A 16802-nucleotide genomic window follows, 5' to 3' on the forward strand; every position below is an offset into this window, starting at 1 on the left:
TGATTTAGATCATTTATGTTTGGTAGAATGCCGAGTAGGGGCTGGCGGTCTCATGGTCTCAGAACCCCTGCAGATTTTTTTTTCCTCCAGCATCTGGTATGTTTTTTTTTTTTCTGTCCTCCTGGCCATCAGACCTTACTTTATTCTTTGTTAATTAGTATTACCTAATCTTATTTTTAGATTTTTATTTTTATAAACATTTCTTTCTTCAACTGTAAAGCAATTTGTATGAAAACAAATAAAAGTTGTTGTTGTTACTTCCAATACTTATGACCAAAAAGCAGAAAAACAGCTTGCTAATTGGTTAAGAGGCTAACTTGCTTGCATACATTTAGTAGTTCTAAGGGCTACCATAAAGTAATTTTTGAAGTAATGGTTTTATGTCTGAACGAATATTTTATATGTCAAAATAGTTAGAATTCTTAAGATCAAATGTTAAAAAACTATAAACATATACACACGGCAAAGGAGGCTCCAACAGGTCTTCGAATCCACTTTGGTGGTTTTTTCAGAGGTAGGACAGGATTTTGCTGAACAGTGTGCTGAGGGATCTGCAATGGAGGAAGAGTCTGCCCAGTACCAAATGGATCCAGATTGCCAAAGGATGAGGTTAACTTTATAAAATACATAAAAAGCAGTGGTGTCAGGATACATAATAACCGGTTATTAATACCTTTATATAAAATATACCACAATTAAATATATTCAGACGTTTTTAAAAATTAAAATAAGCTAGGTTGAAAATGAGCAAACAAATTGTGCTGCCAGATAGAAAAATGTGAAACAGTCTGAACAGATTATTGGCAACATGTGTTTCAAAGCACTGTTATGATATTAAAAGCATTTAATTCATGTGTCCTCCAGAAATAATAAAAAATACTTCTTTCCTGAAACAAGTCATTTACCAAAAGAATAAATGCACAGATAATGCACCCAGAAAAACATCAGTCAAAATGAAACACCAAGAGTCCAAACCAGAATACAAAAAAATGACATTCTAAAAGCACTTGTTTATTGATTGAATATATACAGGGAATTGAAGGTAAATTGCCACAAGAAAAAAAACTCAAAAATTCTCTGCAATTATGAGAGAAGCTTTCACCATAAAAACAACTGAAAGAAATATTGTTATAAGCAGTCACAAGTCAAAAATGACATTTTCTTTGACTGGAAGATGAGCTTTTACCACTTAAAAAAACCACTGTGGCCAGAAGGAAGATCTTCACTACAAAAAAATCTAAACTCAGAAATTCAATCCAACTAAACGATGAGCCTTCACCATTCAAAAAAGAGCACTGTGAAGGTGAAAACGTACTTAACTATATAAAAAGGTATGTCACCACAAACTTCAAAACTGAAAAACTTGTTTTTCTATAAAGGTCTTCACCCCTCAAGGCTCTTGCTGAAGAATCTGAAACCTTGGACAAAAGGGCTCTCTTGCTGCGCTCAAATTTACAGAGCCTTCTGAATCAAGACGGTTCTTTGAAACACTAATATGTAACCTAGCACCTCAAACTAAAAATCCAAGAACAAAAAATGAAATTGTGATACACTCAAAAATTAAACGACAAAAGAAAATCTTCCTTAGACAACAGAAAAATGGAACACACTCATGAAAAAAAAGCTTAACAATACAGCTTTCAAAACATTAAAATTTATCTAAAGCAAAAACATTAACAACTATAGGAAAAGTATTTATAACCAAAAGTAAAATAGGTATCACAGGGTTGCCAAGCGAGGTACAGCCAAAATTAAAGGAAACATTTAATATGAAGGAAAGACAGCATCTGTATTGGGAATGCTCTCATATACCCTTAAAATCTTACCATAAGTGACTAATGCAAAAATTTCAGGCAGCATATTAAACATGTCTGATCAAATAAATTCAATCTTTAAGGCTAGACAAGAATAAGAGGTTACAAAATGATTAAATACTTTACTTATGAATTATGCCATGGGTTCCAATAGTGGTCTCTTTGGGGGGAAAAAAAGCTAACAGGCTTCTACCATTCTTTAATATAAATAAAACTGGCAACAAACCAGTTGTTTATAAATGCTATAAAGTAAAAATGCTGCACATTTATCAATACCACCATGTACCAGTCAACTAATATTTATAAGCAATCTAAGCACAGAGTGAAATATTAGATATTTCAGCATTCTTGCACATCGTTAAGCACAATGCATGAAGAATATTCATTTGATGTTATAAATTAAGATTTTGAAGGATTTACATGTATACATTCTTTGAAACAGGAAGAATTAAGTAAGTGAAAGGAATGTAGGTATCCACCTGATCTGTGTGTTTCTGCCTTTGGCCATCCACAGTACCTCCCATGATAGAGTAAATACTGATACTTCCATCAAAGGCAGCAGCAGAAAGGACAGCTGGATTTCTTGGACACCATTGTATATCAAAGCACCATTGAGTACTGGTAGGCAACTCATATAAAACCTGAATAAAAATACAAGAAGAATGAGCAATAAAACACACCTTTCACCTTATACGAGTCTTTATAAATTAGCATACTTATGCTGTCAGAGATGCAGAAGACAGAGGTGTAATTTAGTGTGACAGGTCCAGACAGAATCAACTTCTCTATGTAAAAAAAGTATCATGATTAAAAAAAAAAAAAAAAAAAAAAAAGTTTCCACCAAACCAGACAACTAACCAGTAATGTTATTCTGTCAGTCTATCACCTAGGCTGAAGATAAAGATGTGTAGTGTTTAATACTTAAGCAACATTTTACACTTACTAAGCCAGGGGGCACTTTATTAGTAACTAGTACTAATAATATACTGTACAAGAAGTAAACAAGATATGCTTAAGTCTTACCTTAAAATCAGCTTACAAAAGAAATATGCTTAGGTATTTATTTACAATAAACCATGCACTATGTTTACTTATAGTGCAGCATTCACTGACAATGAGTAGAACTGAAACAACCTCATAGCAAAACACTGAACTTCTAGGTTAATAAAGTAAAAACCGAATCAATCATCTTCTTTCAGCTGCTCCCGTTAGGGGTCATACTAGCAGATCCTCGGTTTCCATATTTTCCTGTCCTCTGCATTGTGCTCTGTCACACCCACCATGTGCATGTCCTCTCTTACCACATCAATAAACCTCCTCTTAGGCCATCCTCTTTTCCACTTGCCTGGCTGCTCCAACCCTAGCACCTTTCTCACAATATACCCAGCATCTCTCCTTTACACATGTCCAAACCAATGCAATCTCCCCTCTCTGGTTTTGTCTCCAAACCGTCCAACCTGAGCTGACCTTCTAATGTACACGTTCCTAATCCTGTCCATCCTCATCACACCCAATGCAAATCTTAACATCTTTAACTCTGCCACCTCCAGCTCTATCTCATGTGTTTTGGTCAGTGCCACTTTCTTCAACAAACATAACACAGCTGTTCTTGCTACCGTTTTGTACACCTTCCCTTCCACTCTTGCTGGTATCAGTCTGTTACAAATCACTCCTGATACTCTCCATCTCCCCACTTCACCCTGCCTGCAATCTTCTTCTCATCCACATATACTGTACTCTGTACTGTTGATCCCAAGTTTTTAAACTCATCCACCTTTGCCACCTCTACTCCCAACATCCTCACCATTCCTCTGACCTCCCTCTGATTGACATACATGTATTCAGTCTTGGTCCTATTGAACTTCATTCCTCTCCCCTCTAGAGCATATTTCCACCTCTCCAGGGTCTCCTCAACCTGCTCTCATTACAGATCACAATGTCATCCGCAAACATCATAATCCATGGGGAATGGCCTCAGAGCTGATCCCTGATGTAATCCCACCTCCACCTTAAACACATCCATCATTCCTACCACAGACCTCACCAGTGTCACACTTCCCTCATACATATCCTGTATCACTCTTACATGTTTCTCTGCTGCTTCCAACTTCCTCATGCAATATCACAACTCCTCTATAGGCACCCTGTCATATGCTTTCTCTAGGTCCACGAAGACACAATGCAACTCCTTACCATTCAGAAATAGCAACTTTCAAACAAACAATAATTTTCTTCCATTCTAATGACAAAAATAATGAAGAAAAAAAAAAAAACAACACTTGAGCAGCAAATAATATTCAATGCAAAAAATAATGGTCCCAGAAGCATTTCCTAGGATGTGAAAGAAATATCTGTAAAATTACTTGCCTCTCCGGTGTTTGGATTCCAACATAAAATTCGGTTGTCTTTCCCACAACTCAACAGCAATTCTGGGTCTGCAAGGCTCCAAGCAATTGCAAGGATTCCTCTGTAAAAAACAAGGATGTGTAATATAGTATTACAATAATAATAATAAACTATTTATATAGTGTGTTTCCCACGCACAAGGAACATCACAAAATCTCAGAAAGAACAGCACAGTATATATAACATTGGATACAAATAATCCATCCATTCATCCATTTTCCAACCCGCTGAATCCGAACACAGGGTCATGGGGGTCTGCTGGAGCCAATCCCAGCCAAAACAGGGCACAAGGCAGGAACCAATCCCGTGCAGGGTGCCAACCCACCGCAGGACACACACAAACACACCCACACAGCAAGCACACACTAGGGCCAATTTAGAATCGCCAATCCACCTAACCTGCATGTCTTTGGACTGTGGGAAGAAACCAGAGCGCCTGGAGGAAACCCACGCAGACACGGGGAGAACATGCAAACTCCACGCAGGGAGGACCCAGGAAGTGAACCCAGGTCCCCCAACTGCGAGGCAGCAGCGCTACCCACTGCGCCACAGTGCCACCCGGATACAAATAATATCCCACATAAAACACTAAAAAAGAAATACAGGACATAACAATGTATTAAAACAAAATAAACTATAATAAACCACTAAATTCAATACTAGAAGAAAGCCTGAACAATTTGCGATAACACACACACACACAAATTATCCTGTGCATCTGGACAGAAATGTAATCAAAGAATCTGCATTATAGAGCACTGTGTCACAATCTCACAAAATTTGCTAAGGAAGACAGTCATTGCATGCATGGGAAATGAAACAAAGCAGTAAGTGTCCTATGTCCCAGAACATTATTTGTACCTTTAAAGGGGGGGGGGGGGTGTATAGAAAGTGTTGTAATTTCTAATTGCTGTGACTGAAATTTACATAAATACCCTTAAATTTAAGTCTGCAATGTGTACTTTAATCACATATGAATTGCTTGATCTGTCATTGTAAACTGTGAAAATGAGGTGTAAATCAAAGAACAATGTGTCTTTGTCCAATACATTAATTATGGAGTGCACTGTATTTTCATTTTTATTAACAATAAATAATGCTGGTTTGAAAACACTAAATGCTTTAATATATACTTACATTTTGTGTACATGGACAACTGGACTGACACTATATGTATGTACTGTGTAAATGCTAGGAATAAGAATGTTATACTTACTGCACAACTTCATTTATCATAATTACCTATTCACAAATTAATATTTATTCATAACATTAGTAGTCAAGGAAAAGAGCAAAACCTATACATTCATCTATCTAACCTGTAAACAGCAGTCTCACAAGCAAGCTCGGTTCCTACCCCTGCTGTAAACTAGACATAGGTCTGTCAAAGGTCACAATCACGCATTACAGTACATCAACATACATTCAAGATAAGAACAGGCCGTTAGTATGAGAGATTGCACTATACTGTAAAAGAATACCAGAGTTTAGCAGAACAACGATTTTCCACTTTCTTCTATTGAGACAGGATCCAGCAAACTCATGACTCCAAAATGGATATCTCTCTATTATAAAAAAAATCCTAGAGAAAGACTAGGGATACGAGACGTGATCTTTACGTGAAGATCACGGAAGACACTTAAAAGACCCGCGAGACGAAAGAGATTGGCCACGGAGCATAACGCGGGGACGCAGAAAATGAGATTCTTGCAAGACACATCTACTTACAACCAATATCAAATAAGACCCGGGAAGCAACACACTCAGTCGTGTCAAGGCTTTGAACACACACAGATCCAGGGCTCCCAGTGCATATAAAGCGAATAAGGACAATATATTATAGATAAAACGTTGACGACTAAGCGAAAAAGAAAGTGCAGCGTGGACAAAAGCTGTAGAGAAAAAAAATGCAAAAACGAAAAAGAATAATCGAGGTGCAAATTCAGAAAATAAATAATCAGCCCGGATCAAGTGGAATTGGGGGGAAAAAAAAAAAAAAAAAAAAAGCACATCCAATCGGTCTCAGAATTAAAAGACAAAGTAGAACATCATAAAGACGTTCAAAAACGTTAGTGCTATACACATGAAGAGCAGGTTAGAGATTATAAAAGCAGTGGAATTCGAAAGGCTCAACAAAAAAAAAAAAAACAAAAAAAAACACAATGGCGCGATACACATGTGGAGAAAGTTAAAGACTATGAAAGCAGCAAAATTCGAAAGTACTGTAGTGACCCAGGCAGGTTGAAGCCTTTTTTTTTTGAGTGACTGTTAGGTTCAATTGAGGGAGGACGGAGTACAGCACAGTAGACTGACAGCGGGGTATTGACTGATGCGGTGGGGGTTGGGACGGGAGGAGGGGTTGGAGAGGGTGCTGGAAGGTTGCGTTTGGGGTTAAGAAATCGCCGTTCTTTTTTCTTGATTGATAAAGTAAAACTTTTGTGAGACTTTACGATGTTGGTCTGTTTTTTTATTTTTAACTTCTCTTTTCGAGCCGGACGTGGAGGTCACTACAGAATCTAAAAAAAGATAGTAAAGATCACATTAGCACAAACAAAAGGAAATTATTACTCGACAAAAGGGAAAATAATCATCACGGACCAGGTGTAAGTGAAAAGATAGCAGGACAAAGCGAGGTCAGAAATAAAAGAGTATAAAACAAAGTAAAACATCATAATGAGGTTAAAAAACAAGGCGGCCAAACACATGCAGAGTAGGTTGAAGATAATGAAAACAGTGGAAACAAAGAAAGTAAACATCACATTAGCACAAACAAACAGAAATTATTACTCGGAGAAATAACAAAAAGGCGAATAGAGATCGAATATATGGACATAGGTGATATGTCAGAAGTATGTAAATATTGTAAGGCTTTGAAGCTTCAGTCAGAATTTCAAAAACAGGGTTTACCTCATATGCATTTATTAGTTACTTTGCAAAAAAAAAAAAAAATGAATTGCTGATGATGTAGATCGTTTTGTCTGTGCTGAAATTCCAAACAGAGAATCCTATCCTGAATTATGTGCTTAATGACTTTATACCATGTCTCACAGACCTCATTTAAAATATTCAGCATGCTGGAACTCTAAAGATTCAAAATATTGTTTTTAAAGAAACTCTGAAGTAAAAGTGAAACTAATGAAATAGCAACAATTCAAAGAAAAAAAAAAATCTTAAAAGTGTGTATCTGGAAAACCAAACATGGGGGTTGGAGAGTGAAGCGCCCTAGTTTCTTAAAAAAAAAAAAAAAAAAAAAAAAAAAAAAAAAACTGCTAAAAGCATCTTTTATACCTTGTATGACTTTCTAGAACCTTCAGCGGGGATGTAGCGAACCTCAAATCCCACATTTGAATCACTGGCATTCGGTCATCTTCTGAAGCTAAAATTAACTGGGTAGCAACTTCAGGGTTCCAAGCAAGTCCTGAACAATGCATCTATAAACATGAGACAAGATCATTAAAATTACTATAAATGATGATTAAAAATTATCTTAAATTAATATATGGATATTTGTTTAATACTGACTAGGTAAGTGATTAGTATTCAATTAACTTTTTCATGATGCTCAAAACAACTCAATAGATGCACAAAACAAAAAAAACACAAACCATGGTTAACTGTAATAATAATTATTGTAGCCCACCCATCATTTAAAGTGATAGGATTTGTCAACATTATTTATTTGTATTTGTAATATTTTTGTGGGTCGGTTGTAAATGAGAACTGACTTATGTAACATGAAATAAAAAAACTATGTAAATGACTGCAAAAATCAACTGTGCCAGCTCCTCTTTCCTAATATTTTATCTTGGTTATTTTGTATCCTGTAATATAGCCCTTACTCTATTACTGTGGTCGCTGACTTTAATAATCAGTTCATTTTTTCGAAGATCCCACACTGATGCACGTCCACTGGGGCTGGCTGAAGCCAAGATGTGCTGAACTTGTTTGTTCCAAGCCACACTGCTGATATCTTCAAAAGGCTAAAACAAACGAACATTTTAGAAAATAAATATTTTTCAGGAGAAAAAGAATGTTATGTTCTTGATACTTATTTTCATGCTTTATGGTTTACTTGCCCATACAATACCTTTCTGATTGTCACTACTTACTAATTGTGTTTTCTGTCAATAAGGAGATTTTAGACCTTGTAACTACACAGTAACACTTTCTAAGATAATGCCCTTATCTTATTTTCTATCTGCTACTATTCCTACATTTAGTCCCCCCCCTTCAAATATCTTACACATCCCCAATGTGAAATACATATTTTACTTCTATCATTTCTGAAAGGAACTTCAGTGTGCAAACAGATTTTAGCTGATCCAATAATACTGCAATCTATGATAGGCACAACATTCTCCAGTACCAAAACTGGGTGTTGTTTTTCTTTATGTAAACTTCTAAGCTTAATTTTTCGATTACCTGAGATTTTGCTCCAGGTGTCATTGGAGTACCAAAATTGTTTAGGTCCCAAATATAGATTTCAGACTCATTGGCTCCAGATACAACAAGGTTTGGCTAAAATCAGCAAACAAAATTATTATCACACATGTAGGCAATTATAATAAAAACTAAACATAATTCAAAGATAAAATCCAACAACAAAAGTAAGCTACAAGATAATTGACAATATCTCTGCACAGCACTGAGACTACAAAAAAAAAAAAACCTCACTTGAGTGTTTTTAAAAAACAAGGCTACAAGTATTTTGCTTCAGTGAAATTACTATTACTTGGTCAACCTTAAAACCTATCCCTATGTAGTATACTTTCCACTCTTGTTACTAATTGACTGAAGCAGAGACACTGGAAAAAAACTGCGCTCCTGACAGTCTTTTGGCTAGAGTTTCACATGATGTACCACATTTCAAGTTAAATTGTACACAAAGAAATGCCACAGGAGTGATAGCCAAGATAAAGACATATGAATGTACAGCGGGTATAGAAAAAGAATCACCCCCTTTGAAATATTCCCATTTTGTTTGCTTTACAGCCTTAAATGAAAACACACACACAAAATATTTCTTCCCAGCTTTACTTACTCAATGTAATCTATAACATCCAAGTGAAAGATATCACAGCTACAGTTCAGAAGAAATTATAAAAAAAAAAATTAAAAAGACATACTGAGATTAATAAAGGATCAATTAATATCAATATTTTGTTGAACCATCTTTTGCTTTAATGACAGCCTGGAGTCTGTTGGGATACTTGCTCAATCTAGATGTGCAAAGCTGATAGACAATATTTGTACACTCTGCTTTACAGAACTGTTCAAGTTCGGTCAAATTGGATGGTGAGCGTTGGTGGACGGCTATCTTCAAATCTTTCTACAGATTTTCAATGAGATTTAGGTCTGGGCTCAGATTGGGCCACACAAGGACATTCAATTTTTTCTCCTTCAGCCACTGTGTGGTCAATATAGCTGTGCGCTGCAAGTCGTTGTCGTGCTGAAAGGTGAACATTCTGCCCATCTTCACCTTTCTGGCAGAGGGTAGCAGGTTTTCCTCAAGAATTTGACGGTATTTTGCCCCATCCATTTTTCCTTCTACCCTAACGAGAGCCCCAGGCCCTGCAGCAGAAAAACACCCCCACAACAGGATGCTACCACCTCCATGCTTTACTGTAGGTATGGTGTGTTGTGGATGGTGAGCTGCATTGGATTTCCGCCAGGTGTACCGTTTGGTATTGAGGGCAAATAGTTCTGATTTTGGTCTCATCTGACCACAAGACCTTTTTCCACTTGGCATCAGAATCTTCAAGGTGCATTCTGGCAAAGCTCAAACAAGCCTTAACGTGGCCTTTCTTGAGAAGTGGCTTTTTCCTTGCAACCCTCCTGAACAAGCCACAATTGTGGAGCGCTTGTGAAATTATTGTCACATCCACACAATGACCACTCTTTGCCATAAAATCCTGGAACTCCTTCAAAGTGGCCATTGCCCTCTTGGTAGCCTCTCTTACCAGTTTCCTCCTTGCTCTTCCATCCAGTTTGGAGGGATGGACAGATCCAGGGAGGGTCCTAGTAGTACCAAACAGTTGCCACTTCTTTATTATGGACTTTATTGTGCTCCTTGATAAGGCCTTTGAGATTTTTTGTATCCATTTCCGGCCTTATGTCTGTCCACAACTCTATCCCGGAGATCTTTTGAAAGTAGCTTGCCACCCATAGTCAGTTGTTTGCTACCAGCTGCACTACCAAGCAAGGGAATGCTCCAGGAACAGCAGTTTTTATGCTTCACTAATCACACTGATTACAACTGATCACAGGTGAAAGCCAGTAACCATGGTCTGAAATGGAAATGGTGGTTACTTACACCTGATTTAGTTTACAAATATTGTTTAGGAGTGGGGTGATCCTTTATTAATCTCTATTTCTTGTTTTTTATTTTTTTAAATTCTTCTGAACTGTAGCCGTGATATCTTTCACTTGGATGTTACAGATTGCATTGAGTAAGTAATGCTGGAAAAAATATTGGTTTGTGCGTTTTCATTTAAGGCTGTAAAGCATAAAAATGGGAATATTTCGAAGTGGGCAATTCTTTTCAATACCCATTGTATATGTATATATCAACGATTACTAAACTGCCTTTTACTTTTAATTTCAAACTTTCCAAATTTCCACACTGAAATGTAAAGCATTTCACGTATGGCATTAACAAAAGGGTTCCCCAGTCTTGCTATTTAAAAGTTAATTTCAGATTTGAAACTATTTAAAATTTGTAAAAATCAATGCACTGAGTGATGCTAAAAAGAGCAGACTGCTATCTTGCAGTTCATCTTTGAAACAGCAAACCCTTATATTATATGCCCATATAGATCTGCCACATACAGAGTACTCAAAGCATTTTTATTTTAGAAGAAATTCTTTATTTCTTTTGTCTTTGCATGTGCTCCTAAAGGAGACTATAAATTAGACATGGAGAACACATTTTTTCTACTGTATTGGCACAATTAAAACTGTCCAAATCACCTGAAGTTCAATTTGTGTTTTTTTTTGTTAATAGTAGCTTGGCAAACCACAGATTTTCGGTTAGGAAGCATATTTCAAGGCAGACTGATCGAATTTGAACTAGCTGTTCTAATACAATAAAAAAAAAATCAATTAAACTTTAATTTAATCATACTATGTGTACTTTTACTCATTAGCCCAGAGATAGATAGATAGATAGATAGATAGATAGATAGATAGATAGATAGATAGATAGATAGATAGATAGAGATTTTAATTCTAAAACTCCTACTCGGTCTACAGCCATCTGAAAATCTTCATTTCACATGTAAACAAAGACAAAACCATTTTGTTGGGAGAGATCTGTAGCAAACCATATTAACAATTATTCAATCATATTTAGTATGTAAACATACAATTACTGATATACAGTAGATAAAATAGTCAAACAGATTTTCAGAAGTAAAAGAGCCATTTTTTTTTTTTTTTTTTAAACATTACCAATTTCCTACAGCTCTGTATAAAAACATAATCAGTATATTAAAGGTAGACCTCTTAAATAATCTGATCACTTACTTGGAAAGGATTGATGTCCAAAGCTCTTACAGGACCAGTGTGTTTGTTATTCTGAGCAATGGTCACATCACTATCACCACCTATAATTTTTGCTGGGTCATAAAGGACAAGGTTTCCATTTTCACCACCTGCAATTAGTATCCCAGAAGGCAGTCCTTCAGAGTCTATCCCATGTGGTCCCCAAACAAGTTTGTGATACCTGGGGTTAAAGATCACATTTCTTATTAAACTGAGAGGTTAAACACTAATGAATGCAGTAAAGCTCCAAACTCTTTGTTATCAAAAACAGTTACACAAATTAGTAAAACAACAACTAAAGATAGAAAAAAATACTGCACACACTTTACTTGTTTTTACGAAAATAGTGATATGAAAAGAACAGATTAACAGGTTTCTAACACAACTGCCTTCAATGCAGCATTATAAAATGGTTTTATTATTTAATAATCAGCATTTTACGTTCTCAAAAACTACTTATGCATAATAAAAACCAACTCTTAAAAGAATTTACTAAACACTTTATAATATCAGGCAATACCCAACTTTTTATAGCATTTGCAGTTTTGTTCAAAAATAATGTGGGGTACAAGAGGATTTTCCTTAAAGAAAGACAGAAAAACAACTATCCATCCATTTACAAGTCAGCTTATCCAATTTATGGTTGCAGCAAATTGCCGCCTATCCCATCAGCACTGGGAGTGACTGCACAAACCAGCGTTAAATGGGGTTTCAATCCATCCCAGTGTACACTGGCGCACACAAGCCAAACTCACCAACACTAGGTCAGTGCAGAATTGCCAATTAAACAGTAAACAAATCTCTCCTTAAAACTGTAAAATAGCTATAATAGTTACGACAATCGGTTATCATATTGTTTGCATTTCAACAAAGATTGAAATGCCTGTTATTTACCTATGCTCAGACGTAAAAGCACCAGAAGATTTCATATCCAATGTTGTGTCAGCAAGATCAAGCTCAAAAATCTCCAGGGAAGCGTTTGTACTAAAAGTAGCATCAAGCTGCTGAGCTGAAGTACCTATAGCAACAATGATATTAATGTCACTAAACATTTATAGACCAAATATGTTTAAACACATTGTCTTAAATTAGCTCTTCTATCCCTTATCACTCCAAAATGATGTAAAAGGTAACACACACACAGAAAAAGTACTTACCAGCTGCCAAGAAGACGGGATACTGCTGGGCAGGGCTCCAGGCCTGTATGGCCGTTCTGTTAATTTCTTTAAGTTTCATACTAAAACAAAATTTTGCACCATATGTTAAAATAGGCATGGATTACAAATCCATAGACTAGTTTGTTTCTGCAATTTGTCTCCATCATGGAAGAAACAAATGCCAGATCTTTAAATTTCAATCAAATCCCAATCAATTTAAATGTTTCTTTTCATAAGTGAGGTAATAACCAACTTTAAAGTTAGAAAATATATTTATCCACACAATTAATAAACCACTAATCCAGTTCAAGTAACTGAGTATAAAATAAAATTACTGTATTCATTTTTTTTTTTAATTCAACATAAAATTACAAATAAAAAAGGTATTATTTAAGGAGCGACTATTTTTGCATAATATTGTCCCCAACAGAACGAATCGATTAAATTAGTTTGGGTTTAAAAGGTTCCGTTTGTGGAGATCTTGGAGTTGTGATTACATCAAATCTGAGATCATCATCAACAGGGAAGAAAAAAAACATAAAATAAATATTTTTTTTCCTCTGGAATCTTTAAGTTAATTTCTTATCTATTTGCATTTTCAAAAAAAGAAAAAAATAATAATTATTCCGTCTTCAAGCCTGCCTAAGCCATTTTAGACACAAATAATCTGGTACATATTTTAGCAGAATAGAATGCAAGGTGGGGAGCTCAGCCTTGGTAGGGTGCTGGTCCATTGATGGACATACTTGTATTTAGGTAAGCACATTCACTCATATGGGGCCCTTTACACACCACTAATTAAAATTACACAAAAAACGCAGAAGGCCTGAGACAAACATACGGAAGAAGATGATCCACTGTGTATCTTTCTGTCCTCTACATCTTGCTCTGTCACACCCATCACCTGCATGTCTTCTCTCACACACTGCATGCGACAGTTTCACAGGCATAATGACGCCCGATCTATCGCTGCATCCAAACGGTGCTGTCTTTCGCCTTTACCCCTAGTGCAGCTGCGATGTTCTTATGTGTGCGTGGATGTTTCTTGCTGGGAGGGCTTCTACTCTTTCTCCGATGTAGAACCCTTATCCGAGTTCACCTCTGTTATAGCACATCTTTATTTGAAAACTAAGTGTCAGATTGGGGTGAACGTGACTGAGAGAATAAAAGTGGATAATAAAACAAAACGCTAACTTTCACAAGTACCATAAATTTACACCAGCTGTTATAGACTCAAATAAATCAAATGTAAGTTTCTATTCTATAACAGTAATAATAATAATAGCCACTCACTACTCAAAACAGTTAATGAATAAAGGACCTGGGATCAAACCTGCCATCTCTCGACTTGGAGACAGCACGTCTTACCTCTGCACCAGCCAAGCAGACATATATATGGGTGTGTATGTGTGTGTCGTACCCTATCCCAATTTCTTTTACCTTGGTTAAATTCTAGAAAAAAATCACACTTATTTTGTTATATCTGTGTCTACTGTGAAACTGTTTGATATTTGGACTTCAGTCTTCACACATTATACACTTCATGTCAGCATTTTGCCAATTATTAGTAGAACATGAAAAAAGTTTCTGTTCAGCATTTCTTGCCTCGCATTTCCTGTCATCATACATTTACACAGATAGTTGCAGACATGGAACACACATGAAATGTATGTGTTCCAAATAATATATTATTCAACCTATATAGGGTGGTTCAGATGTAACTATAACTTTTAATGCAATGCAGGAAAACAATGCAAGACAAAAGAATTGTTCAAAATATCTTGCAATAAACGAATGCAGAGCAGGTGCTGCCATCTATCAGCAACAAAAATATTTTTTTGTGAATTCTCTATGTAATAAGCTTAATAAGTTATATGAATAGTGCATGATTAGATCTGGACCACCCTGTACAATGGTACCTCACACCCAGATACACAAAGTTCTCCCTGCTCAAGTCTGTTTACGACTTAAGCTGCATGTTGGGGGTGGGGTGCCTGCTGCTGGTGCTGATGGACACATTTGCAAGAAAAAAAAAAAAAAAAAAGAAGCTGATGAGGAGGTGCTAGGGAATTTAAGACAGCCTGGCATTACGAATTTTTTCGTAGGCTTCAGGGATTCTGGTGTTAAAGTAAATGCTCCTTTCACTTTTCTTAATGGCAGAGGTACTTTGTGCCTACTGTGGGGATTTTAGTACTTCAACTTGAAAAGCAGAAATATATTGCAAACGCATTTTCCTCTGCTTTAGTGTCATTTGGTATCTGCACTAACAATTCTGTTGCTGTTTTTATTCAAAGGCAATTGTGCAAAAAAAGAGTGGCAGAGAGTTTTGGCCAAAATGACCTTTACTGAAGTGCATAACTTTATACATTGCATCAGATCCCCCATAACAGCCAAGATGTTCTTCAAGTATCATCATAGTTACAGAAAAGATCAATTCTGTAGCTGCACCAGAATGAAGTTACTTGCTAAGTCCTACTGCAGTTGAAGGTATTAAAACATGAATATACAATTTTGTGGTTTACATGCCACATACTGACTGGCTTTAAAATGACTGGCAGCATATGATTCTAAAGCTCATGTTCAACAAATCACTTACTAAAGACCCAGGACATGCAAGAAACGACTGTGTATTTCTAAAATGCTTTGTGATGGTGTTCATTATTCAAAGCTTCCATTAAAATTAAGGTTTGTTGGTTTTGATTATAAACCAGGGCTTATGATTAGACAAAATGCCTAAATAATGAATTGCAGACCATTGTGACAAGCGAGTCACGACCCACCCAACAATGAGCTCCTAACTGACCCGGCTTCCTAACTGTACATCAGCAACCAGCCTGCCCCAAAAAAACAAAACCGCCAACAGTGAACATGAATGTCTTCAAAGAGGGATCAACCCGAAACATGTTATACATACGCAGGAATTAAAGTGGAATGCTCTGTTCACTTCCACTGAGAGGTTAACACACCATCATGTGTAATTTATGTATTTAAAACACTTTCGATCTAAAATATCTGATTGCAACCTGCAGGATGAAATGCTGTTTTTAAAATTCACGCACTATGGTGGCCTGACAACGTTAAGTGAGGACTTAAAATCCACTCGAACAGGATTATTCGAGGTGCTCATTTCCACTTTATGCAAAGTTCCGCAACATACACCAATAATAACGACATTTAAGGCAGAGAAAATGTTAACCATTACAGGTCTTCCGGTTAACAATACATAAAACTGTTAAAGTATGACACCGAGTCTGTTATTTATCTACAAATATCACAGACTATTTATTTGTTTAAGTGGCTCGAGTTTCTCTTGCCTACAGATAACAACTAGGCCTGATGATTTGGCAGCCATTGAGCAGCAGTGAAGCACCACAGTAGAGAACCCACGCGCATACGCACACAAGGAAAACACAAGCTACTGAAAATTTGTCGTACCTGGGTTTGGATACGGAGCCAGACCGGTGGAATTCTTAAGTTATGAGACAGGATAATCACCCGCTACTGTAGTCGCGCCGAACGCCAGCTAAACTTGCTATTGTAGCTGCCGGTAGATCTCTTAGCGACTGCAGTCCAGCGGCTTCCACGTCTCCATCAACGTGGCAAAGCCAGGGAAGGGCGGAGTCAAGGAAAAAAAAAACTTTGCTCACCCACCCCTTTTTTTTCTATTTTTCGAAGCCCTCCCTCCAGGTTCCGGAAAAGGCAAAGGGTGTGACAATGTATGCTTCCGTAAACGTCAACGTGAACTCCACACTGTTAACCGGTTACAAAAATTGCCAATCATTTATATACAACCAATCACCAAGAGATAGCCTTTGTCAATCATTTTGATTGACATCGATTCTGCAAAATGGAGATAAGAAAGATTGGCGAAGAGTGCCTACGT

The 16802-nt window shown here is 36.6% G+C and overlaps 1 protein-coding gene across 12 annotated transcripts in view; it reads right to left on the minus strand.

Annotated features, from left to right (window-relative positions):
* sec31a (SEC31 homolog A, COPII coat complex component) overlaps positions 1-16545 on the minus strand; it is a 69554-nt gene extending 53009 nt beyond the window's left edge. For 11 of the 12 annotated variants that reach the window (XM_028805355.2, XM_028805361.2, XM_028805356.2 and 8 more), the window contains exons 1-10: positions 16355-16545; positions 12920-12999; positions 12657-12780; positions 11745-11943; positions 8643-8738; positions 8060-8200; positions 7509-7651; positions 4182-4281; positions 2294-2455; positions 462-614 (exon numbers count right to left, since the gene is read on the minus strand). In XM_028805355.2, coding sequence (XP_028661188.1) covers positions 462-614; positions 2294-2455; positions 4182-4281; positions 7509-7651; positions 8060-8200; positions 8643-8738; positions 11745-11943; positions 12657-12780; positions 12920-12998 — 1197 coding nt within the window. In that variant the 5' untranslated portion in view covers position 12999; positions 16355-16545. The remainder of the gene's footprint in view (positions 1-461; positions 615-2293; positions 2456-4181; positions 4282-7508; positions 7652-8059; positions 8201-8642; positions 8739-11744; positions 11944-12656; positions 12781-12919; positions 13000-16354) is intronic. The other variant, XM_051929662.1, reaches the window with a different exon arrangement.
* Between the last annotated feature and the right edge of the window lie 257 nt (positions 16546-16802).

This window comes from Erpetoichthys calabaricus, chromosome 7 (assembly GCF_900747795.2).
Source record: "Erpetoichthys calabaricus chromosome 7, fErpCal1.3, whole genome shotgun sequence".
NCBI classification, from domain to species: Eukaryota; Metazoa; Chordata; class Cladistia; order Polypteriformes; family Polypteridae; genus Erpetoichthys; species Erpetoichthys calabaricus.